This window comes from Nicotiana attenuata, unplaced genomic scaffold (genome assembly GCF_001879085.1).
Source record: "Nicotiana attenuata strain UT unplaced genomic scaffold, NIATTr2, whole genome shotgun sequence".
In the NCBI taxonomy this organism is placed as follows: Eukaryota; Viridiplantae; Streptophyta; class Magnoliopsida; order Solanales; family Solanaceae; genus Nicotiana; species Nicotiana attenuata.
Window position 1 is genome coordinate 97,431 of NW_017672090.1, and position 25,920 is coordinate 123,350.

At 34.0% G+C, this 25,920-nt stretch overlaps 2 protein-coding genes and 1 non-coding gene across 3 annotated transcripts; 2 read left to right on the forward strand and 1 right to left on the reverse strand.

Annotated features, from left to right (window-relative positions):
• The first annotated feature begins 309 nt into the window (after nucleotides 1-309).
• LOC109211740 lies at nucleotides 310-1,007 on the forward strand. Its single transcript, XM_019375313.1, has 3 exons — nucleotides 310-669; nucleotides 718-916; nucleotides 1,003-1,007. Exons 1-3 carry the CDS (start codon nucleotides 310-312, stop codon nucleotides 1,005-1,007), a joined length of 564 nt encoding a protein of 187 aa, XP_019230858.1.
• Nucleotides 1,008-6,925: 5,918 nt separating this feature from the next.
• TRNAW-CCA lies at nucleotides 6,926-6,999 on the reverse strand. The gene has a single exon. It is a non-coding gene; the product is annotated as a tRNA-Trp (tRNA).
• A 3,124-nt stretch (nucleotides 7,000-10,123) lies between these two features.
• Nucleotides 10,124-14,406, forward strand: LOC109211741 (cyclin-D1-1). Its single transcript, XM_019375315.1, has 6 exons — nucleotides 10,124-10,617; nucleotides 10,830-10,916; nucleotides 12,163-12,261; nucleotides 12,409-12,610; nucleotides 12,937-13,067; nucleotides 13,155-14,406. Exons 1-6 carry the CDS (start codon nucleotides 10,351-10,353, stop codon nucleotides 13,377-13,379), a joined length of 1,011 nt encoding a protein of 336 aa, XP_019230860.1. The 5' UTR covers nucleotides 10,124-10,350; the 3' UTR covers nucleotides 13,380-14,406.
• The last annotated feature ends 11,514 nt before the right edge of the window (nucleotides 14,407-25,920 follow it).

Below are 25,920 nucleotides of genomic sequence, written 5' to 3' on the forward strand. Positions count from 1 at the left end.
AATGGGACTAATATATGTTGAATATTGATATTCACCTGGCTTAAATTAACAGTTTACTCTCCATCTGAGTATGACCTGTTTAGGTTCATGGGGTGGATAATCTGTCATTATATATATATATATATATATATATATATATATATATATATATATATATATATACATACATTGCAATAATAGCTTCTTTCCCATCGAAATTTGTTGTTCAAGGTGCATAGATTGTATATATATACTGTGTTTTGAATTTTAATATTCAATAATACAAACTGATTTGATCTACTTAAATATTTAATGTCTCCCAGATTGACAATGACTGCTTTCAATCCCCTTACTGCCATCTTAATCAAAACAAACTTGTGGGTCCGAATTATTGTTCTACTTGCTGAAGAGTACAAATTTGTGCTCGATGAGGTGTGTCCAGAAAAACCTGGAGATGATGCCACAGATGATGAACAAAAGGATTACCAGAAATGGATTAAGGCTGATGAGATGGCGCGGTGTTACATTTTGGCATCCATGTCAAATGTTCTGCAACACCAGCATCAGTCGATGGAGTCTGCTTATGACATTCTGGAAAATCTCAAAGAAATGTTTGGAGATCAGAATCGTGCGGCTAAGCAGACTGCCATGAAAGCCCTTCTGAATACCAAAATGGTTGAAGGTTCATCGGTCAGGGACCATGTTCTGAAGATGATGAGTCTTCTGAATGAACTGGAGGTCCTTGGAGCTAACATTAATAAGGACACGCAGGTTGAAATGATCCTGCGGACTTTGCCTGACAGTTTTCAGCAGTTTCGCCTGAATTATAACATGAACAAAATGGATTTGTCCCTTGCGAAATTGCTGAATGAGCTGCAGTCGGCAGAGACTATTATCAAGTCACAAGCTCCTCGTGTGGCGTTGAATTTTGAGGCAGGTTCTTCTTCTAAGCCGAGAGGCGGGCAGAAAAAGAAAAAGGCTAAAAAACCCTCTGTTGGTGGCGCGACTGCTGGTGTGAAAAAGGCTAAGGACAAATGTTATCATTGCAAGCAGCCTGGGCATCATAAGAAGCAGTGTCCAACTTATCTGGCCAAGCTGAAAAATAAACCAGGTGATTTACATCTACTTGTCGTTGAAACATTTTTAAACGGCTGTTTCTACCATGTCATGGTGTGTAGATTCGGGAGCCACTAATCATATCTGCACTTATTTGCAGGGGTTTCAGGTAACGCAGCGGCTAAGTAGAGGAGAAATCAATGTTTATCAAGCAGACGGTTCAGCAGCCCCAGCTTTAGCATTAGGAAATATTAGTATTTCGTTTGGTAGTGGTAGAGTTTTAGCTTTAAAAGACACATTATATGTACCTTCCGTTAGAAGGAATTTAATTTCGGTTTCTAGCGCTATGAGAGATGGTTATGATTTTAATTGTCATGACATTGATAAATGTGTTATTACTCATAATAAGCGTTATCTCTCTTCGGCTACATTGATTGATGGTCTTTTTGTAGTTGACTCTATACCTAAACCGTTACACTCTAAAGAACTGAATTATATTGATTTACCAAATAAGAAAAAACGTTCTCCTGAATTGAGTGAAACATATTTATGGCACTTGCGTTTGGGTCATATAAATCTAAACAGAATTTCAAGGTTGGTCAAGGATGGACCTTTAAGTTCATTGAAAGTGGAGGCACTACCAACATGTGAATCCTGTTTAGAAGGAAAAATGACAAAACGAAATTTCCCCTCAAAGGAAATCGGGCAAGTGATAAATTAGAGTTAATTCATTCTGATTTGTGTGGTCCAATGAATGTCCAGGCAAGAGGTGGTTTTGAGTATTTTGTGACTTTCACTGATGATTACTCAAAATATGGATATGTCTATTTGTTGCGTCGTAAGTCTAAATGCTTTGAAAAATTCAAGGAATTTAAGGTTGAGACTGAAAAATGACTTAATAAACATATCAAAACATTACGATCTGATCGTGGTGGGGAATACCTCTCTGCGGAATTCATTGGTTATCTATCAGAATGTGGGATAACATCTCAATTGTCTGCACCTGGAACACCGCAACAGAATGGTGTAGCTGAAAGGAGAAATAGGACTCTTATGGAAATGGTTAGATCAATGATGAGTTATTCCAGTTTGCCAGCGTCTTTTTGGGGACATGCCTTAGAAACAGCAAATTACATTCTGAATTTAGTTCCTTCAAAGTCAGTACCTTTGACCTCTACGGAATTGTGGACTGGGCGCAAGCCTAGTTTGCGGCATATTAGAGTTTGAGGTTGTCCGGCACATGTGCTAAAAGGGAAAACGGATAAATTGGAGGCAAGAACAGATGTATGTGTGTTTGTAGGCTATCCAAAAGGAACGAAAGGTGGTTTATTTTATTGTCCTCAAGAAAAGAAGGTAATTGTTAGCACAAATGCCAAGTTTCNCTGGATAGAGTGATAAATGGCTCCAAGGCCCATGCCACTCCTTATGGGTTTATACTGACAACTGTCTTGGCCAAGTTAGATGTGCCATTGAAGAAGTGGGAGATGGCCTCCAGCAAAGAGCACTTTGGGATCAAAACTCTGCAGGCTTGTGATTATCTGCTAAGTGTAACCCCAGTTGAACCTGGTTCATCCGTGAAGACTCCTGTGAACAGCAAAGTTAGGGCATTGGTTCTAGAATGTGGAACAAAAGATGCAGAAATTGCTAGGCTCCAGGCTCGCATTGCTGAACTGGAAAGTGAAAGAAATGGCCTCAAAGATGAGCTAGCAAAGGAAAAAGAAAAGAGTGAAGGGATGCTCCAAACAATGCTTAATCTTCTTCAATCCCAACCCTCTAGTTCCTCCAAGCCCTAGAACCAGTTTAGAAACTCCTTCAGTGACCCAGGTTCGGGACTTTTCTCTGTTTTTGCTCATGGTTGGATGTTTGTTTTCTTTTTGTGGTCTGTTTTGTAGAAACATCTCCTAATCAATGACAATGTGCTTTGTTTTCTCTTGTTCTATGAAACTTCTGATATTAGTAGTTAAATTTCTGTAAAGCTGATTATTGATTAACTAAATCATGTTCTCACTTGCAGTTGCCCCAGTGGCCATGAGTAATAATTAACATCTGGGATTCTAATAAAATGCAACTTTTCGATGATGCCAAAAGGGGGAAGAGATATTGTGCCTTACTTTGTGTTCTGAAAAATGTGATGTTTATAACCTGATTAAACCTGGTCCTTAATGATAAGTTAAATTAAAGTGTGAAAATTAAGCTGAGTTCCACAGGGTCTCTGATCAATAAAAGCATAGAGTTTGTCATCATCAAAAAGGGGAAATTTGTTGGCCCAAGTTCAGATGAAGTTTTGAAGATTGACAAAATGAACTCAGTCATGAACCAGGTCCATCATGTGAGACAAAGTGTTGATATGCTTACACATGTGACATACGCGTGAAGAAGATAAGTCTCAAGGATCAGCAACAATATCTTCTGAATTGATCGAAAAGATTGCATATAGGATAAGGAGTTGAAGTCTCCTTATGAAAAGAGAATTATATCCGGATCAAGGATATGGATTAGGAGTTAGAGTTGTTCTTGGACTCGAATTGTCAAAGGATCCATAATTCGAGTTCTTATCAAACTCTGATTACTAACTCTATAAAAATAACGATTGTTCTCTTTTACAGGTTGTTGCACATAAGCAGAAGTTAAGCATATTTGAGAGCAAAAAGATCAAGTCTGATTTGCGAGCAATATATGCGAGATACAAGTGTGCACGTCTGAAGCTACATGAACTAAGATAGAAGAACCAGTTTCATCATTGTGTTTATCCTAAGTCTAGTTCAATTGTAGTAGGTTTTCATATTGTACCTTTCAGCTTTCATAGAAGCAATTGTAATAGGTATATTGAGTATTCAAGTTAGAGTTAACTTGAAAGTGTCGCAACAGTTGAGGCTGTGTGCTACACTAGGATTAGAGTTAATCCTTAGGTTTACAAAGAGTTTTGTAAATGCAGTTTTTGGCTCAGTGATTTTAGTGGAGTTTGGGAAAATCCTACTGAGTAGTAGGTCGTGGTTTTTTCACCTTTTGAGCCAGGTGTTTTCCACGTAAAAATCTCTGTGCACTTTACTTTCAGCATTTATTATTCCGCAAACTGCTGTAGTTAGAACACTTAGAAGAACCAGGCTCTTCGAACGCGAAAATTAGGTACCACACAAATCACCCCCCCTCTTGTGTGGTATTGACGTTTATAACATCACATAGGTTGCTCCTCTGCCATGTTCCCTGAAGTTTACGCGTCCTGCCGCGGTCCTACCGCGGTTACGCCAGGACCGCGGCCAAAGTGGCCTTCAGAATCTGCAGTAGTGTTCTGCCGCGGTCCTACCGCGGTTACGCCAGGACCGCGGCCAGAGTGGCCTTCAGAATCTGCAGCAGTGTTCTGAAGGCCAATTATTTATTTACTTGTTTAAATTCCATAAAGTTTCCTTTTAAATAGATCATGTATTTGTTTGTGTGTCCATTGCTTATATAGTAAATGATTTAGTGTATAGAGTTTAGCTTATACACGGAAGATTAAATCATCAGTTCTTATAAGTCATAAAGTTTATGTTCACAATCTAATGATGGAATTGGACAAGCCATCGGAATGGTTGTAGCATAAGATTAGATATAATTTATCTTGATTATGGGAATGGTCTAATTTCAACTTCTTGTGCTAGTACATTTAGTATGTATTGAACGGATCAAGTAGAGATAGGTATTTTATACTGACTTAATAAAGTAATTTCTCTAGTCCATTCAATGTACTTATACTCTTAATCTTGATATAATTATTTATATCATTTATTGTTTTGATTTATTAAAAGGCGAGATTCTTTCGTGGGTCAATAAGCCTGGTAAGTTGGTCAACAATGATATACATTGGCGAAGTAATAATTAGTTGATAGAATCCATGTCTCGGTTCTTTGAGATTGCTGATGCCCCATTATGAAAACTTATAAGTTTTCATGTGTAAACCTGGCCGGTGGATTTTGTATCCGACACATGAAATAAGTTAAGTGAAAGTCTAAAGGAAGTAATCAATAAATTAAATTTTCAGTAATTTAATTTGATTGGTTAGTATCTGAATCTTAACATAGGGAGTTAAATAAGGTTTTATGGAAGAATTTTGAAATTGAACTAAGGAGTGCAATTATGAATTTTCAGTGGAATAATTCGTAATTTATTATGGTAGAAATTAATTTCAAATTTCGAAATTAATTCCATAATAGGAAGCCTTGTTAATTAAATTCTGTGGTCCCTACTGTGCCTGAATAATAGGAAATAAAGGAAACCTTTCCTTAGTGGAAGAAGAAAACCTAACAAGTTTTGGAAAAGTATTTTGACCTAAAAAACGCAGCTATATATACATGGTATATACCTGGTCGTTTTTTGACACAGAAAAAACACACGTTTTTCTTCCTTGAATTTCGCCCACCCGAAGTTCTCTGTTTTCCGGTTTTTATTTGGGTAACACAGTAGAAGACCGTGGAAGGTTGCTGAGGTCTTGCAATTCTGGAACTGGAGAAGGATATCGATTTGCTTTGTCACGCTTCAAGAGGTAACTCGTATAATCTCTGTATGTGCTAATCGTTTAATTCACACGTGAATAGGATTCTGTGATTGCTTCCGCTGTGATATATATTCCAACAGGTCAATCTAAGTTAAAGGCAATGGAGCATCCATTACTTTAAAAACCTTGATCCACCACTGACCACAAGTTTCAAAAAAAAAATTCCCCCTTAAATTCTGCGTCGAATCAAACTATCTTATCTAAACTGAAACGAAAGAAGTATTTATTTTAAAAAAATATGCTTTTCGATAAAGTACTTATCGAAAATACTATAGTAAATGGTTCTAAAACTAGCCATTGACTAAATAGTACACCATAAGTGTTATGTGCCGAGAATGCGGGTGGAGAATGGTGACCATAGATATTCGGTCTAGTTCTTTTTTCTTATTGTACCTCCAATGTCACTCACGTGACACTTCTTATCTGTCATCTAATAATGATTCATTGTAGAGTTTGGACTAAAATTACTTGGTTCTAGCTCCGCCTCTGACCAGGCAAGTAATGTCGAAAAGAGGCTGCTATTGTAGCTTTCCCCTTCCTCATTTTCTCACCCTTCATTTTTTTTGCCTTTTGATAATCAACACAAGCATAGTTTAACATGAATCATCAGAATATATACTATAATCTGAAATAAATCTAGAGAACTTTTATTCCCGATCAGAATTAGCAATTTAAATTTTTTGGTATTATACATACTATGTTCGAAACCACTAATTCATCTAATCTGAACTCATGTTAGGTAGGCTAATTAAAGACAATAAATACAACATTCTCTAACAAAAACAACATACATAATATAATTTTATATAATGTGTATGTAGACCTTACCCTTAACTCATGGACATAACAACATTCTCTAACAAGAAGTTCTCTATTCCTAGGAAGCAAGTTCAGAGATCTTTAACTAAGGTTTTTGTTATACTTTTTTTTTTAACGAATAGGCTTGCTATAATAACAAGTTAAAGATTTATTTACTTTTAATTAGTTATCAAATTACACTTGTTATGTCAATGACATGTACTTGTAAATTACTTTAATTTGATGTGTAAAAATTACTAAACGCTGAGTATGAATATATTTGTCTGCACTCATTAATGTAAATTAGAATACCAAGTGCATGACAAAAAAATTTTGCACAACCAAAAGAACAAGTGCATGCCATATGTGTTATGCACACCGTTTACCACTAAATATAGTTAATTAATATACTTTACCTCTATTTATTATTTAATCGTAATAAATTAGTATCTGACCTCCTCCTTTCTTTAATTCACAGGCACAGGAGGTCAAATTCCGATTGTTGTGAAAGTTACTAAATGAATCTGTTTTATTCTAATTCGATCTAAGAAGAAAAAAAATCACGCTCTGTAGGATTTGAACCTACGACATCGGGTTTTGGAGACCCACGTTCTACCGAACTGAACTAAGAGCACTTTCTTATCAGAATAGATAAGACTGTAAACAAAAGGATTCTTTTCATAACCCCAATACATTTTGTATGCATATACTAGAATAACATGATAAAAATCAAAGAATATGTCCAATTTGAGGCGTTCTCTTCAACTCTCACATAAAGTTCTTGTTTCGACAATCCAAAAGTTGGAGAAGGTTTTTTACTAATAAACCGATATTCAAAATCATTCCATTCAGGATCTTTTAATCTGTCAAAACGTCGGATTTCTAAATTTTCGTAAGGCCCTCCTGGAATTCCTTCCAGAGCCTGTTGAATAATCTTTATGGATTCTGTCATTTCACCGATTCGTACTAAATAACGAGCTAATGAATCCCCTTCTCGTTGCCATTGAACCTGCCAATCAAATTCGTCGTAAGACTCATAATGATCAACTTTACGAAGATCACATTCTTTCCGGAAGCTCGTAGCATCAAATTTCTACCAAGATAACTGGAAGTTCCAACTAATAAGAAGCCTAATGAACCTAAAAAAAGGATAAAGGCCCAGTAAAAATTACTTATTTTTCGAGACCCCGTTATAAGTTCTATCCATATATGTTCTGATCGCCAAGTCATACTTTACCCGATTGCATTTTATTGTAATTGTGATAATACCCCAGTCCGGGACATTGAGGAACATCCAGAAAGGCATTTCGGGAATCGGCCTGATTCTATCTCTTTTCGTTCCGTTTGAAGTAAGGAAGGATCCCAAATAATCGATCTTTCTTTTCGTTGTTGAATCTCTCTTTGATTAATCAATCTGTGATATTCCGAATCCTCATTACTAATGGAATCCAAATGATCTTTCGATTGATCAGAAGATCCTTTCAGTTGGCTAGAATCTGTTACTTGAACGAAACTAGATCTTGTGGAATCATGGGAAGCGACCCCATAGGCTTTCGCTTTCGCGTCTCTTTAAAATTGCAGTCATGGTAAAATCTTGGTTTATTTAATCATGAGGGACTCCCAAGCATACTAGTTTTCTACAAATAAAAATAGAAAATGGAACCCTTTTCTTTTTTTCACAAATAGGAAGTTTCGAATCCAATTTGGATATTAAAAGGATTACCAGATATAACACAAAATCTCTCCACCTATTCCTTCTAGTCAAGCCTCTCGGTCTGTCATTATACCTCGAGAAGTAGAAAGAATTACAATCCCCATTCTACCTAAAATTCGCAGAATTCGTTGATAATTAGAATAAATTCGTAGACCAGGTCGATTGATTCGTTTTAAATTTAAAATATTTCTATAGGGTCTTTTCCTATTCCTTCTATGTCACAGGGTTAAAACCAAAAAATATTTGTTGTTTTCTCCATGTTTTCTCACGTTTTCGATAAAACCTTCTCGTAAAAGTATTTGAACAATATTTTCGGTAATATTAGTAGATGCAATGGGAATGAAAAACAAGAGATACCTTTTCTCGAAATATGGACAAATGAAAGTTTAACTCCGAAAGAAGCACTTCATGAAGCATCTCGAAATTTAATTGATTTATTTATTCCCTTTTTACATATGGAGGAAGACAACTTATATTTACAGGACAATCAACGGAAACCCCCTATTTGCCAATAGAAATGTCGGCCTACTTCCGCACCGGATATATCGTATAACCCCTTTAGAGTATTGATGGAACATGATAGAACATTCATATTGCCTTGCCCTCTGAAAAAATTAAACTTTAAACAAAAAATTTTTGATTCAACCATCTCTTTGTTTACTTGACCTTTTTTCCTTTTTTCCTGGGGGGATTCCAATTCGATAAGATTCGGAAACGAGGATTCATCTAAATAACTAAATTACAGAATTAAGTTCTATTATAATTTAATTTGATGCACATGCCTATATTAAATTTATGTAGTGATAAATATGTGAATGTGGGGATTTTTGATATTTAACCTAAATGCAGGTGAAATATTTCAAGTTTGTGCAAACCTCCCGATAATAGCAACCATAAAATGAATTACTCATCATTGTCGTAGAATTAGTCACTAAGACTTGCATTTGACTACTTTATCTATATCAGATCCTTTAGGGGTCGTTTGGTTGCCGGTTAGAGTTATGCAGGTATTAGTTATACATGTATTAGTTATGCAGGAATTAGTTATGCGGGGATAAGTAATGCAGGGATTAGTTATGCATGTATTAGTTATGCAGAGATTATTTTTTTGAATGTTTGGTTTGTTTTATTAGAAATTGATATACATTATATAAATTTTAAAGTAAAATGCTTGTTTACAACTATATCCCTGGCCTTCTTTTGCATTGTTTTTTCTCTCTTTCCATTTATGTAGGAAACAATTTAGTTAGGAACTTTGGGTGTTACTTTCACTTCTTCGTCATACTACTGAACTATGTGAAATTTAGACATATTTGATTTTCACTTCTTAGTTTTGGTATTTCCATTTTCTAGTGGCTTCTCTAGTTTGCTTTTGCTAGTTTGTTCTTTAAAAATGAGAGAAGACAAGGTATATAGTTGGCAAGTGAAAGCAAGTGAAACCTGTTGACGGGTTGGCAGAGAAATAAGGAAGCCTTATGTGTAAAGTGATAGGGGTAAATTTGTCATTTCAGTATTTTATCCATGTATTACTAATACATGTATTAGTTATTCCATCTTCTACCCCGCATAAAATAATACACAGATTGACTCATAACTTATACATGTATTATTTATGCATAATTGAAAAATGTCAACCAAACATGGTATTAGTTATGCAGAATTTTATACAAAATAACTATTACCTACCAAACATAGTATAAGTTATGTTACTCCTTATACATGAATAACCTTTCTTCTAACCAGCTACCAAACGACCTCTTAGGGTATAGCCTTTCCCATCTCATGTATAAATGCTCTTGCCCTTTTTGCCGTTGAAGTCAATTACCCATAAACAAACAAATGGAAATCTCTAATGACAATAACAATTCTCAAGGTCTTTTTAAACAATACAAAACCCTGTATCTGCACTTCTGCAGTGTATTTGTTGATTTTTTTTACAAATAAAAGAGAAGAAAAAGAATAAAAAGCCTGCAATACTCCTAGTACTTTGAACTCCTAAAACTCAATTAACAATTATTTTTTGTAGATACTTTCTTATCCTGGAATGAAATTAAATCAAAATTACAAAATATAATTCATAATATAACTATTTATACCCAGTGAATGAGATAGCCACAATAAAACACGAAACAAAACCTAACACTTCCTTTCTATCTTTTCGCCGTCCACGTCGACATTCTGGCAATCTTCTCCGATCATTCTCCGTTTCCGGCCATCAACTTCCGTTTATCAAAGATGATCAGAACAGAATGAGAATCGCTATCGACCTATCATGTCAGTCTCGTGCTCCGAGTGCTTCTCCGACTTACTCTGCGGCGAGGACTCCGACACCGTTTTATCAAACGGAGGAGGAGGAGAGGATTCGCCGGAATGTTCGTCGTCGGATATCGAATCTCAGTTCGCCGATTTCGATGAATCCATCACCGGTCTTATTGAAGACGAACGATACTTCGTCCCTGGATTTGACTATTTCGAGAGGTTTCAATCTCAATCTCTAATCTCCGCCGTTAGAGAAGATTCCGTTGCATGGATTCTGAAGGTACTGTTCAATCAATTTCATCGATAGCACAGTAAACTCCGGCGAAAGAACTTTACGGCGCATGTTATATTTTTGTTTGCTAAAATATACTTGTGGCTTATTCACGCGCTATATCAATTCTTTTTTCTTCACTATATTTGTTTGAAACTGAAAATTCGAATCCAAATAACGTAACGTTGAATCGATTAACTAATAGCGTTGTGTTTTTGCAGGTACAACGCCAATATGGTTTCCAGCCATTAACGGCGTATCTCGCCGTTAATTACTTCGATCGTTTTCTCTACTCTAGAAGCTTCCCGGTAAACTAGTCATTTTCAAGTTTTTTCATTTTCTTTTTTCTTTTCCTTTTTATAATGAGAGGCGCGTTTGACCGGATATAAAGGGCCAAACATCATTGTTAGAAAACTTTGAACTATATCAACATTTACATTATCAATGCATAACATATGCTTAAAACTTTTTAGAAGTAACACAAAAAGGGACCGTACTTATTATAGTAATCTACAAGTGATTGATCGATAACTTTAAAAGATGACGGTTAACTATATTGATGACGTTAAATTTTTACATATAAGATAAAGTTTTCGATATTGAGTTGCACATTTTCGAATTACTAAAAAAAGTTTATTTTTCTCTAAATTAATGTTTTTTAGTCATCTCAACTCCATGTTAATATTTTTACAATGACATAATTGACTTTTCACACATTAAGAAAAGTGAGTAAATTATAATTTCATAAAGAGTGTCTAAAAGTTATTTATCGTTTATTATTGTTGGCTTTGTTGGTGAGATCTAGTTGTAATCATCTAACAAGGCGAAGACATTCAACTTATTGGGTCCTCATTGTTTGTGTACTGTGTTGTATAATGACTAGTATTGTATCGTAATAAAAGTACAAGATCTTTTGTATTCTGATCTCCCTAATAATAATGTGATCAATTTTATAGTAATTTATAGTGTCACCTAAAAACAATGGGCTGTAAAAGGTATTTTAAGCTAGTAAAATAGTAAAAGCAAGAGATAATGAAATAGTACACTTGAAAGTTGATCAAAAAGTATTCGAAACCTTTTTAATTACTACAATTTTCAATCTTGAGTACTTAAATAAATGATCGTCGCATTATCCACCTTATACCTGTAATTATTTATTTATTTATATCGTGATGTCGGGGACAATTTATTTGCGCTTCAACTATTTTGCATATATTACCTTCCACAATGACATATATTAAATAACTTTGTACAATAAAGTTTAAGCAAACGAGAATAAATCACTTAATATCTTTTTATTTTTTGCTGAAAATATTTAAACTCCGAGTTCTCATTATTTTCTCACTTAAATGAGTTTTGTTGAACTTTATATGCATGCGTGACAATAATTTAGTATAGGTGACATAGGCCCTAAAAGTATTCGTTCAGGAGGTCCGCTTGTCTCTTTTATAAAATTTATTAAAAGTATACTTAACCTACTGAATATTCTATTTTCTTTATTACTTGTATTAAATACGAATATATCAACAAATTTCCCTTTCTATGTATTTTCAGCAAACGGACGGTTGGCCGCTACAACTCTTGTCGGTTGCTTGCTTATCTTTAGCAGCAAAAATGGAGGAACCTCTCGTTCCTTCTCTTTTGGATCTTCAGGTGATTTGTTTTTATCTTATTGTTTTCTTCTATAATAATAAAAAAAGAAGAAATTATTAGCCCTCATTTCGTGTGAAAAAAAGGACCCCTCACGTGATTTCTTTCTGAACTTACAGATGGATTTAACAAGTTTTTTTTCTTTCATAGGTTGAAGGTGCAAAGTATATATTTGAACCCAAAACCATCCAAAGAATGGAGTTTCTTGTGCTGAGAATATTAGATTGGAGGCTCCGATCCATAACCCCGTTTTGCTTCCTCAGCTTCTTTGCCTATAAGCTTGATCCAGTAGGGACTTTCACTGGCTTCCTTATTTCAAGGGCTACTGAAATTATCCTCTCAAATATTCAAGGTTGGTTTTTCCCCAAAAAAGAAATGAAAATGAAAAGCAGCAAATATATGTACGTTACACATGCATGCATGTGTATATTTGCGCTAATATAACTTATGCATGCTGACAATATAAAAAGTTTTTAATGCTATTATTATATTTTAACATGTTGTAGCATTACCATCTTTTATATATAGTTATTAATATAATTATATTTTAGATGACTTAATAGTGTAAAATTTCTTACAGAACTATATATGTTTGTACGGTGTATAGAAGTTAAACTCCTCCTACATTCTACATGTACATCGACTATTCAGCTGATAACATATTGCTGATATTTACAGAAGCTAGCTTTCTTGAATATTGGCCATCATGCATAGCTGCTGCAACGATACTTTGTGCAGCTAATGAGCTTCCAAATTTCTCTCTTGTGAATGCTGAACATGCTGAATCTTGGTGCGATGGACTCCGCAAAGTAAGAAACTTTATTACCTTCTTTTGCATGCTTTCTAGTTAAAAATTCTTTACTTTAAGAATAAAGTGAAATTCCCATTTTTCGCAGGATAAAATCGTGGGCTGCTATGAATTAGTGCAAAAGTATGCCATTGCATTAAGACCAAGGAGATTTCCAAAAGTTTTACCACGGGTACGAGTCATGACTCGGGCTAGTACTGTATTAACCAGTGAGCCATCATCCTCGTCCTCATCATCTTCCACATCTTATAAAAAGAGAAAACTAAATAACAGCTGGTGGAATACAGATGACGACAGAGCAAGTTCATGTTAATTAAGGGGTGGCGAATTAAGAATAAGGGGCTAGAAAAAAAAATGTGGTCCTTACAATCCTCAGTATTTTTTCATGTTGGAGGGTGTTTTTTAGTTAAATTGACTGGAGTGATGTAGATTATTTAGTACTATATATATATAACGTACGTACGATGAGAGTTTGGGACTTGGGAGCATTAAATTAATCTTTTTTATTTGGGTGAGAAGTGCCATTCATTAAATGGCTTTGCAGATTCCCTAGGGAAGGGGATTTGGTACATAGTATTTTGGTGTGAGAAAGGTGAAAGAGAGAAAAAGAAAGAGAAAGAAGAGATTGTTTAATTATAGTAGCAGTAAGTGGAGTCATGGAGTAGTGAGTATGAATGAGGTGGGGTTTTGTGATTGAATTCAAAGGGAGCATTGATTATTAAATGAAAGGGGGAATGGGGGGAAAAGAGATGGTGGGGGCCATTAGCAAAGCATCATTGGAGAAGAGAAAATTAAATTAATGGAGTTGTGGCAAAAAAATATTGAAGTTTGGGCAAATCCATTGATGAACAAGTCAAGAAGGCTCTTCATATTTTATATATAGGCCACCATTATTGCTTCACCAACTTTTACCATAGCTCCAAGAAAATGAATGAAAACCAACAATCAACTCAAGGAGAAAAAACAAGGGTTGAACTTCAAGAATAACATTTGGCTCTGTATAATCAGACTTTTGGTTTGAGGTGTGTGTTCTACACAGTGTGTATGTGTGTTTTTTTGGCGGGAAAATTTGCCTTTCTTTTTCTTTGTCATAACCATATACTGGACTCTTTTTTTCTTCGAACGTGTAAGGTTACACGTGTGTATTCTTTTAATTATTAGTTTTCTTTTAAAGGAGGTAATATGAAGGGAAAAAAACCTCCTTTTTTCCGGCCAAAATTTGGCCTAACCATACAAAGGGTCTTTGGGGCCTTTCAAAGTGTGTTGTATTTGGATTCTTGTGCCAAACATGATGTTACATCTAGTATATATGAAATAAATTATCTCATGTTTTTATTGGATGGCATTTTTTTTATTTGATTCTTCCTCCCTCACTGTCACTCTTGCTTTTCTTTTCCACAGTGACATGCACGTGAATGACAATAAAGACTTTTGTAGCTTTGCAATTTGTTTTTATTACTGCCTAGAGAACTTTATAATGAAAAAGGTGGAATTTTAGGGGGAAACAAAACATGGCCATAGCCAAATGCAGTGAAGTGAAGGAGACTTTAGCTAGAAAGAGCGTTGGTGCCTCTAGCAATAAAAGATGGGTTCCAATCACTGAATATCACCAGCCAGTTAACCAGTGCAATAGACTGTGCAGTTACCTTATGGTTATCGTATGGTGCTGAGTCTACTCACCCTCGCTTTATGGTTCCCGTCTTCTCCATGTTATCCAATGATGCAATCAGGATTTTTACTAAAAAGATTCAAAATATATATTCCTATAAAAACATAAACATATTTGTGCATGCTTTCCGTTGGTCAACAACCAACCAAAGTGCTCTATACTTCTTCACTACTCGTACAGGCTTGACGGAGTTAAGCTGTATTGAGGGAATCGTTTTGTCTCAATCAATCAAGAATACCTCAACTGGATATAAAAGATATGATTTAATATATAGTATATACATTAAAAATAATTTTAACTTATCTAGATAGTTGCTCCGTCACTAACGTTACCCCTCTCTCCTATCCAAGTATCCAACTTCCAAATTTCTTCCAATCTACAAATGCCATTTGTGTATTATGTACACCTTTGCTTCTTAAAAATGGGCCCGTGATAAACCCCTTCCTCAATAATATATGCATCTGTCTTGTACACTGACATTTATTTGATGTAACGATACGGTAAATACGAAATCCCACTGGCCTTTCTTGCATTCAATGTTGTACCATCTAGCATTTATTTATCTTTTAGCCTGTTTCGCCACTGCAAAGACTTTGAGATGTGCTTTTTTTCAAAAGTACTTTTGGTGAGATAATTTGTATTTGATTAATTAATTTTTAAAAAAAATTTGAACGGCAATTAGTGTTTGGCCAAACATTAAAAAATTGTTTCTAAGTAAATTTTTCTCAAATGTGATTTTCAAAAATGTGTTTTTGGAGAAAAACTAATTTTTTCCGCTTCTCCAAAACTGCTTCTGCTTCTCCTTTAAAGTATTTTTTTTCCTTTCAAAAGTTTGACCAGATCGCGAAAATTTCTACAATAAATTGGGTAGGGCGCTAGTATAGTTCCCTAGCCATGATTCTGCTATTTGCTGGAATAATCTAGGAATAATATAGGATGAATCTCCCCGATGATTAGAAATAGAAATAGTAAATACGATTTTCAATACTTTGCTTATGTACAACTACAAAGTACCAAACATTCTAATTGGATTAGATTAATATCAATGATCCTTTATCAGTCATTCATTGAATGATAAATAACTACAAGTGATGGAGACAGACAATTTAAATAACGGAAAATCCAATATTTAAAAATTGTATCGAGAATGACCAGAAAGGTGGAAACAAGATTAGAAAAAAACACTTTTGACCCAAAAAAGCGCTTTAGCCTCTAAAGAAGCTTGACCAAACAGGCTATTAGTCAGTTTTGTCATCGCAATAAGTGAATTGTTAATTCATCCAGAGCAGTATTAATTTCTCTTATCCTAAACTGAATAATGTTTGTTTTATTCCATGAATTGGCCAACATACGTTGAGAGAACACTGATGGGAGATACTACTATTTGGCCTAAAGTGGTTGCTATAAATTAATGATTAATTTTGTAACCAGTGAAAAAAATCTACTCAACTTTATCTAAAGATTACGAACGTTACAAAATTAATTTTCGTAGCAAAATGGTAACTCAACTTTGCCTATTTATAGCAAAATTTGCTTCCTATGATAATGATAGTCGTATAAGGTTTCCAGATACACACAAGACGTCCTAATAGGCGAAGAAGATTGAACATTGCCTTTTAGTTAAGGGTATCTTTAAAAAGTTAAGATGTGAGGTTGAGTTTATGGCAGTACTTTCCTTGATTATACTACATTAGTTCAGTTGTTAGGAGCCACGTAGTACCAAAGTGAATGAATCGTCAAATCACTTCTCAATTTAATTACTAGTATTAGGTTTATCTTGGACCACATATAGGGGGAGAAATTAAAAAATAGCCGGATTTACGAGTGATCGTTCAAAAATAGCCCAGTTTCAAAAGTAATCGAAATTTAGCCGCTTTGCATGTAAAGATAAATCTGAGCAAAAATACTGTTCAAAACCCGAAAAATACGCCAGTATATTATGCTAGAGTTCCAGCATAAGTATACTTGAACTCCAGCATATTATACTGGAGTTCCAGGATAAGTATGCTGGAACTCCAGCATAATATGATGGAGTTCCAGCATAAGTATACTAGAACTCCAGCATAATATACTGGAATTCCAGCAAAGTATACCGGTCCAGTATAATATGCTGGAAGTTCATACACAAGTGCTCGAATCTCCAGTATATTATGTTGGAACTTTCCGTGTGTTGGAGTTCCAGCATAATATGCTGGAAGTTCATACACAGGTGTACCAAACTCCAGTATATTATGCTGGACCGGTCTCTGTTGCAGCAAAATAGTGGCTATTTTTCATTGACTTGGTAAACACTGGCTATTTTTGAATGGCCAGTCCGAAAACTGGCTAGACCGTGCTATTTTTACCATATAGGACCAAATAAAGAAGAAAACTGATCGTCGAGGTTGGGCATTAAATTTGTCAGGACTATTTATAACAATTTCTGTATGGACTCTCACTAGGGTTGTGCATAATTTGGTAAATACCGAATTACCGTACCGAAACCGAAAATTTTGGTATTTGGTATACGGTATTTTGGTATTTGGTATGGTATTTAGTTTAAGTTTTTTAAAATATTGGTATTAGGTATGGTATTTGGTATTTTAAAATAAAATATCGAAATACCGATACAGTACCGAAATATATATTATATTATACAAAACACATATTATCAATTATAACATAAATATAAAAAATCTAAAAACTTTTCTTTATTCTCAAAGTTCATCAATTAACTCTAAACAAGTAACAAGACATTTCTAATGATCAAATATTCTTTTATGTACAATTTTCTCTATTTGGGTCGATATTTACTAGTTTTGGACAAAATTTTTGTCAACAAACATTTTCAGTTTTGTATTTTTGAGTACTTTAAATAAGAATATTAAGATTTGTATCGAATGTCCTACTCCTGCTTGTACTGTTTGGGTAAAGGGCAGGAGCGCTCTTTCCCTCTCACCAGTACTTACTATAAGGGGCGAAGGCTGGGCGAGAGACTAGGCCAACTTACTGCGCCATCCTATACTGTACTAAACAGAATCAGTGGACATAGAGCATGAGTGTATGACTCTATGAACTAGTTAGTATTCAAACCGAATAAACCGAAGTTACCAAACCGAATAAACCGAAACCGAAAGGAGAAAAATCGAACCATACCGAATTTAATTAGGTACGGTATTGGTATAAGATTTTAAGAAACCGAATACCGAAAATACCGAACCGAAATATCTAAATACAGTACCGTACCGACCACCGAACACCCCTAACTCTCACAAATAAAGGTACCTGCTGCTTTTGCTGTTTCATTAAGGACCAGGGAATTACAATAAATAATGTAAAAAAAAAAAATGTTAATTCCAGGAATGAATGAAGACATCTTAAGCTATGGACATTGATATAGACTTATCTTATTGAAAATTGTATCACTATAATGGAGTCCCCCTTTCCTTTTGGTTTTTCTCCAACACCGTGGTTCCCACAAAAAACCAAATCCAAGGGAATTGATGATCCACTTGATATTTGAAAATTTATATAAGTCGTAATTGAGAGAAAAATTAACAATTTTTAGTATTGATATTTGAATATGTGGGCTATTCTAATTAGGCTGGAATTAAAGACAAACACCCTTCCCTTACTCAGACAAATCAACCATCTTCCCCACTAAATTTGAAAACTTTGGTTCTTGTTTAGTGATTAACAACCATGTCCAATAATTATACTTTGGTCTTCGCACTTGGGGTGTTCATCAAAATCCGAAAAACCAAATCAAACCGACCAAAAAAACCGATAATTTTTTGTTTGGTTTGGTTTTGGTTTTGAATTTTAAAAACCGATCAAATTTGGTTTGGTTTTGATTTTAATCAGAAAAAAATCAAAAAAAACCTGAACCAAACCGACTATAGGAGTAGCTATTTCAAATTTATTATTACACCTATATATATATGTATATTTTTATACAAAGTTTCAAAAATTTAATGGTAAATGTTAATAGTTTGCACTTTTAGTATAGTTCTTTACCTTTACATTCTAGTTTGATTGGTAGTTTTCTTTTATAAAGTGTAAAAATCTATTTCGTGTAAAAAATAATATATTTTTAATTGAGTCCTTAAATTATTCATCACTATTTGATGTAACTATCATCAATATATCTTGGTAAATAATAGATTTCTCAAAGGGCAATTTATTTAATAATGTTACGTTGAAAATGTGGTCGCCGGGATATGTGTTTGGTAGTGTATGTCTTATATTTAAGAAAAAATCGATAAATAACCGAAAAAATCGAAAAACCGACATAAACTGAATCAAGAAAAAATCGACTTAATTGGTTTGGTTTGGTTCTAATATTTGAAAAACCGACTTATTTGGTTTAGTTTCTTTTAAGGAAAAAACCGATCCAAACCGAACCATGAACACCCTATTTCGCACCCTCTAGAATTATATGGATTTGAATTGACAAAAATGAACAAAAATGAGGATGAAGACAATCAATAGGACGAGCAGTCCATGACTAAAAACATTAACAATTTGGAATAGCAAGTCACGTGATTCTGACAATAATACCAAGTATTGTAGACTCAGCAATTTTTGGCAATTTGGAGGTGGTGATAAAAGAGTTTATATTTTATTTATGAGAGAAAATATTTTATAAGTATTGTACGTTAAGAATGATTAGGTAACATGGTTAAGTCGATAAAATTACAGAAGGAATCGGTCAATAAAACTTAAATTCAGTTAGGGGTCGTCTCGTTTGTTTTATTTTTTGGTTTCCCATCATGTATTTGGTATTTGTATTGGAGCACCAATCAATCAGAATTCGTGTCGTGTAAGGTCTTTTAAAGGGAAAGCGCTCCCTATCAGGTTTTTTTTTTTAATCTTAGAGCTCAAACTCGAGATCTCTAGTTAAGATTGAAAGGATTCTATCCATCTCATTTCAACGTTCCTTGGTGGTGAATTGTCTGGTTTAAGATATAATTAAACCAATTTCAATATAAAATATTGCACAACTAATAGTGGACATTAACCTCTGCAACTAATTAATAGTCCTTTAGGTACGTAATAGTGTATGTACATAACTAATAGTGTACATAAATCTCTGCAACTAAGGCCTCATTTATTTGCACTTAATGCATGTCTGAATCTTAATTATACAGATCTCAGATATTAAGTGCATTTGTTTTTAAAGTCTGAATCATTATTATTCAGATCTTAATCATTAAGTGTGTTTGTTTTTTTTACTTCACAACCACTTAATGGGTCTGAATAGGTCTGTATGATTAAGATCTATAACAGAGACTTAATTTCATTAAGATGCTATCACATATTATTAAGTGCCGCCACCGCCTACCATTATCAACTACCACCATGCCACCACTACCACCATGCCACCATCATTATAACCTATCACCACCCACCCACCACCTTTCTCAATCACAACTACTACCACCACCCGCCATTATTAACTATCACCACCCACCACCACCATCGTCAATCATAATCGCCACCACTACCAATCACTACTAGCTACTAGCATGAACCACCATAATCAACCAAAACTACCACCAACCACCGCCTCTAGTCGGCATTCACCCATTAGCCACACCACCAACAACTATCATATTTTAAAAAATTATATATTTTATTGATAGAATATTAGATTAGTTAGTATTTCATTTGAATTTTATGTTTATTAATTTTTAAATAAAGATAAATTTTATACATTCAGATGTTAAAAATCAAACAGTCTTAATTATTTAGTATTCAGATCTTAATACACATCTTAATATATTCAGATGTGTATTCATATTCAGATGTTTTAATCTTAATATATATCTTGATATTCAGATGTGTATTCAGATTCAGACGTCTTAATCTTTTTAAAAAAAAAAAATGAGGCCTAATAGTCCTTTAGGTAATTCTTGCATAGCATTTGTTACATTATTATTTAGTCTATTATTAATTATATAACAATCATTCCATCATTATTAGTTGCATAACACTTGTAATATTATTACTTATTGCATAACATCCCTACATAATTAGTCTGTGAACTGAATGACCTATAGAGCTTAATATTTTCCGATCTCAAACAAGTTATGATCTTAGATAAATAATTAACGACAAATTACACTTATAGTAATTATGTACTTTAGCCTAATACTCAGAGATGATAATCACACACTGATCTCTTTTTATCCCAAACTAAAGAGAATCCTAAGTAAAGCCTTTCTTTTTCTCTCCCAATAAGAAAGTAACATTGAGGGTTTGTGGGGAGCAAATTAAACTCCTTCATATATAACCCTTTTTCAAGAGAAAACTTTCAACTTTTTGTGGTCATGACAAAGATAGAGGACCTCAGGACCCTTAAAGGTATCAAATCTATTTCAATTCTTTTTCTTTTTCTTTTTTGAACCTTTAGATTTTGGACCAGGAGCGGAGCTAGCATAGAACTTGCGAGTTCAGCCTAACCCAGTAACTTTAATTTGGTCTAAACTCTATATTTATCTTAAAAAATTCATAAAATATGTATAAATTAAATCCAGTAACATAAATAAACTAGAATTCCGAAACTCACAAATTTCAATTCGATTTCTGAAAAAGAGAGTATATAGGGCATTGGGAATAAAAGATTTCAAAAGTTGTAATGATTTTTGCATTTTGTGCGGATATATAGCTAACGATGAGATCTTATTATGCTGAATGCAAGACAACACCCACTACTCTCTCAACTGGTATATATTGGATCAATGTCCCCATTTCACGTCAATATTCTGCAAAAAAAAGACTAAAGAAAAGCAATTCCAGCTTTTTGTGCTACCAACTAACCCCTGAAGTATATTTAGTTTGTCTTTCTATGAACATAAGCCATTTTATAGGATTGTTAATGTACAATTTTACTAGTACATAGCCAACAAAGTGAAGAAATAAAAGGAGGATAACTTTATCTTTTTGCAGGAATAGCACTTAATTAACCACAATATATCATCTATCACAATTTATAGGTTTTATATATGAGGATATATATGACACTCTTAATTAAGTAAATAAAAATGTGCTCTTGCTAACAACTTAAACTTTTAAATGAGATAATTATATACTTCAATATAGTATCAGAACATGTAGAGATGTTGTGTTAGAGTTTTACTACCACCATTATAAAAAAGAATGTATACACTTGTGTTAGAGTTTTGCTACCACCATTATAAAAAAGAATATATACACTTGTTGGCCATGGTCACACACTAAAACAGTTCTTTATATATATACCGTGGCGGATCCAAGATTCCAAAGTCATGGGCGTTCGCCGGTAAAAATATCAGAAGAAGAGGAAAGATGAATTTAGTGATGGGTGCCCACTCAATACTTATTTATATTTTTTGATAATTATCTATGCAAATCTATTAAGTTTGGCCAAAGACAATGGGTGCTTAAGCATTCATAAGACTTCTTGTGGATCCGCCACTGTATATATATAGAGAGAGTCTAAGTATAATACTTTTTTCGTGACTGAGAATTAAGAAACTCATTATTATAAGCTCTTTAGATGAGATGATCATACACTTAACGTACCTACATCTTATAGTTCAGATATTGCATAAAAATTGAGTTGGCGAGACTAATAAAGAGGGATTCATTTTCAAGCTCTCTAGAATCAATGGCAAAATATTGATTTGTGAGATCAAAAGACAAAAGTGCATATTTCCTTTCAAGTCTTGTTAATGCTAAAATCCATAAATAATTCTTCAAATCGTGTTGGTAAGACAGCATACTAACTAAGTAGCAAAACAATAATATCCTTAATTCAATAAGAATTTTTATTTAAAAAACAAAAAAAAAAAAGATAATGCAGTTCCTATCGAACAGGATGCCGTGAAAAAAGTTGTGCTTTCTTTAACCAAAGGAGATATATATGACCCTAAAAAGTTGGCTTTCCAACTCAGGAATTTAATCTTTGGATACCAAAATGTCATGCAAATTAAAGAAGAAAAGTGAAGATTATATATATAGTACATGACAATAAGGAGGGATCGGAGCGTCTTGCGCATAACATATATGCATTTTCTTTGCACTTTGGTCATATAGATAGTGCTTTACTGGACCTCCATTTCTCCTGTTTTTTCTAAAAAATGGAGACAAAAGCAGTCCGCTCTTCAATCATATTAAATATTCCACATTTATTTTCCCTTCATATAAGCCATTTTTTCTTTTTCTTGAATCATATTATAAACCCCACCAAATAAACAAAAAGAAAATATCTCATAGCTGTAGAAAATGACACATCAAGAGACACAATTTAAACTATATCTAGCTGATGATGATGAAGAACATATATAAATGAATCCAGAATTTTAAGTTACGGAGTATGAATTATCATTAATTACTAACTCGTCACTCGTGGCAACAGGTACGAACTTAGTGTGTCTGTCTGTATCTATATATATACATATATAAATTAAAGTCGAAGACGGTGGGTGCGACTGTACCACCTACACCACTTGTACCACATCCGCTGATGATGGTGGATGAAGTTTACATAAAATTGTGAAAGAAATAATTAAAGAGAAATATGTGGTAAAGCTTTTACAAGTATAATTTTTACGTGAAAGGCTAAAGCTTAAAGTCAATAGTTGAATAAAGCTGGCCGATGTTTAGCCGAAAGTATGTTCTCTTGAGGGCCAAAAGAAAAATACTGATTAGGAAATTTACTTAATTCGATGTATTATTAAAGAGAATAAAAATGTATGAAGATTATCAAAATGTTGACTAATTGCGGTTGCCTATCGAAGTAGATATTGATTAGCTGTTTTATCTTCATTGCTAGCTTTCCCTTTTTGAATAAATTTGACTCTATAAACCACAGAGGCATTAAATATTTGTATACATTCATCCCTAGTGCATTTAGTGAAAATAGCACGGGCTAGTCGATTTTTAGACTGGTAATTAAAAAATAGTCAGCGTTTGCAAAGTCATTGAAAACTAACCACTATTTTACTGTAACATGGAAAGTTCCAGCATAATATACTAGAGATTGGTACATCTGTGTATGAAATCCAGCATATTATGATGGAACTCCAGTATATTATGCTGGAAGTTCGAACTCCAATATATTATGTTGGAAGTTCACATGTGAAAAATTCGAACTCCAGTATATTATGCTGGAATTTTGCGCAATAACTAGTTACATGCACAAATTGAGAAATTTAGAAAAGAATAGAATTTTTGACTTAAAAGCCCATGAGGTTTTTTAAATTACAATGGAACCCATAAAATTTCCATAGCAACAATAAAACGTTTATATATGTATATATATGACTTGCTACCATGTACCTAAGACTTCAATTTACTCTTTCTTCCTCCAATTTTGTTTCTTTAAGTTGTAATTAAATGGTTAATATAAGCAAAAATACTGAATAAAAATTATATTAATAATAAATTATAGAATAGCCGAAGTGGATAATAAGAGCCATAAATTAAACAATTAGTCTCTATGCTAGCCACATCAAGATTCCACCTTGAAGAAGTTAGGATATTTTTCCTTGAATCCTCAGATCATATGCATGCAAACAAAAAAAACAAAAGTTTAATTAATTATGAACGTGTCTTTTTTAAATATTACATGTTCTTTGTGGAAGTAGAAAAATAGCAACAAATATGTTATCTGATTAGCAGACAACATATTTGGAATTAGTATAAATAATCCTCAAATGAACAAATTTTATATATTTAATTTGCTTCTTGGAAATTTCTAAGTAGAAACCTTTCTATTACTACTTTTTGGGATGACACAACAAGGATATAAGTATCTTTGCTTTGCATATTGGAATGGTTCATACAACTTTTTTCTTTGTTGTTTGGTAGTGTGGCGGCTATAAATATAATTAAGAGCATAAACAACTCTCCTGAGGTTGCATATTTGTGCACTTCCTTTATAATTGAAAAAAACAAACAGAATAGACTCTCTATTCTATTAAGCTCTTTTAACACCCTTATTATATCGGGAAAAAATCAAAAATAGCCAGATTTACAAGTGGTCATTCAAAAATAGCCACAGTTTTAAAAGTAATCGAAATTTAACCACTTTTCATGTAAAGATAAATCTGAACGAGAACACTGTTCAAAATCCGGAAAAATACTCCAGTATAATATACTGGAGATTAGAGCACCGATGCTCCAATCTCCAGTATATTATACTGGAACTTTTCGCGTGTTGCAGTTCCAACATAATATGCTGGAAATTCATACACATCTGCACCGATCTCCAGTATATTATGCTGGAACTTTCCGTATTGCAGCAAAATAGTGGCTATTTTTCAATGACTTTGCAAACTTGCAGCAAAATAGTGGCTATTTTTCAATGAGTTTGCAAACGGCGACTATTTTTGAATGACCAATCCGAAAACTGACTAGTCCGTGCTATTTTTACTATTATATCCTCAAAGAAAGTTAACATACCGTTTCTTTGGGACCATTGCAACTTTTTAAGTTGGATGGACCTTTTTAGGACTATCATTTAAATTTGGCTAGAAATCCATGCGATCATCATAATTACTGTTAAGGAAAATGTCACGACTCGGATTTCCCACCATCAGAGTCGTGATGGCGCCTACTCGTGGTATCTAGGCAAGCCAACTTAATTACCTTTCCATCACTAGCAATTATCTTTAACAGTTTATAACATCAATATAGAACATAAAGTCTAATAAGAACAATAGCGGAAGTTTGTCTTAAAATGATGAATTCAAAACGCGGAATAGTCAAAAACAACCTCTACCCAAGATTTGATGTTACATTACTCACGAACCACTAAGAATAAACTAAATACAAAGGTCTGAAAGAAATATAACAACTGTCTGTCTCGAAACAAGGAGGCAACAGTCTAAAAGAAAACAATGAGAAGAGACGCCGGGCCTGCGGACGCCTGCAAGGCTACCTCAGTCTCGTGAATATGAATCGCCTGCTTCCGAACTACTGCTGCTGCTGTTCCTCAAAACCTGGACCTGTGCAAAAATGCACAGAAGTGTAGCATCAGCACAATCGACCCCATGTGCTGGTAAGTGTCTAGCCTAACCCCGGCGAAGTAGTGACGAGGCTAGACTGGACACCACATAAACCTGTGCAGTTATAGATATACAGCGGAAATCGAATACAAAGCAATTACCAACATGGGAGGGGAAACATGCTATGGGGAGTTACAATAATAACAATAATC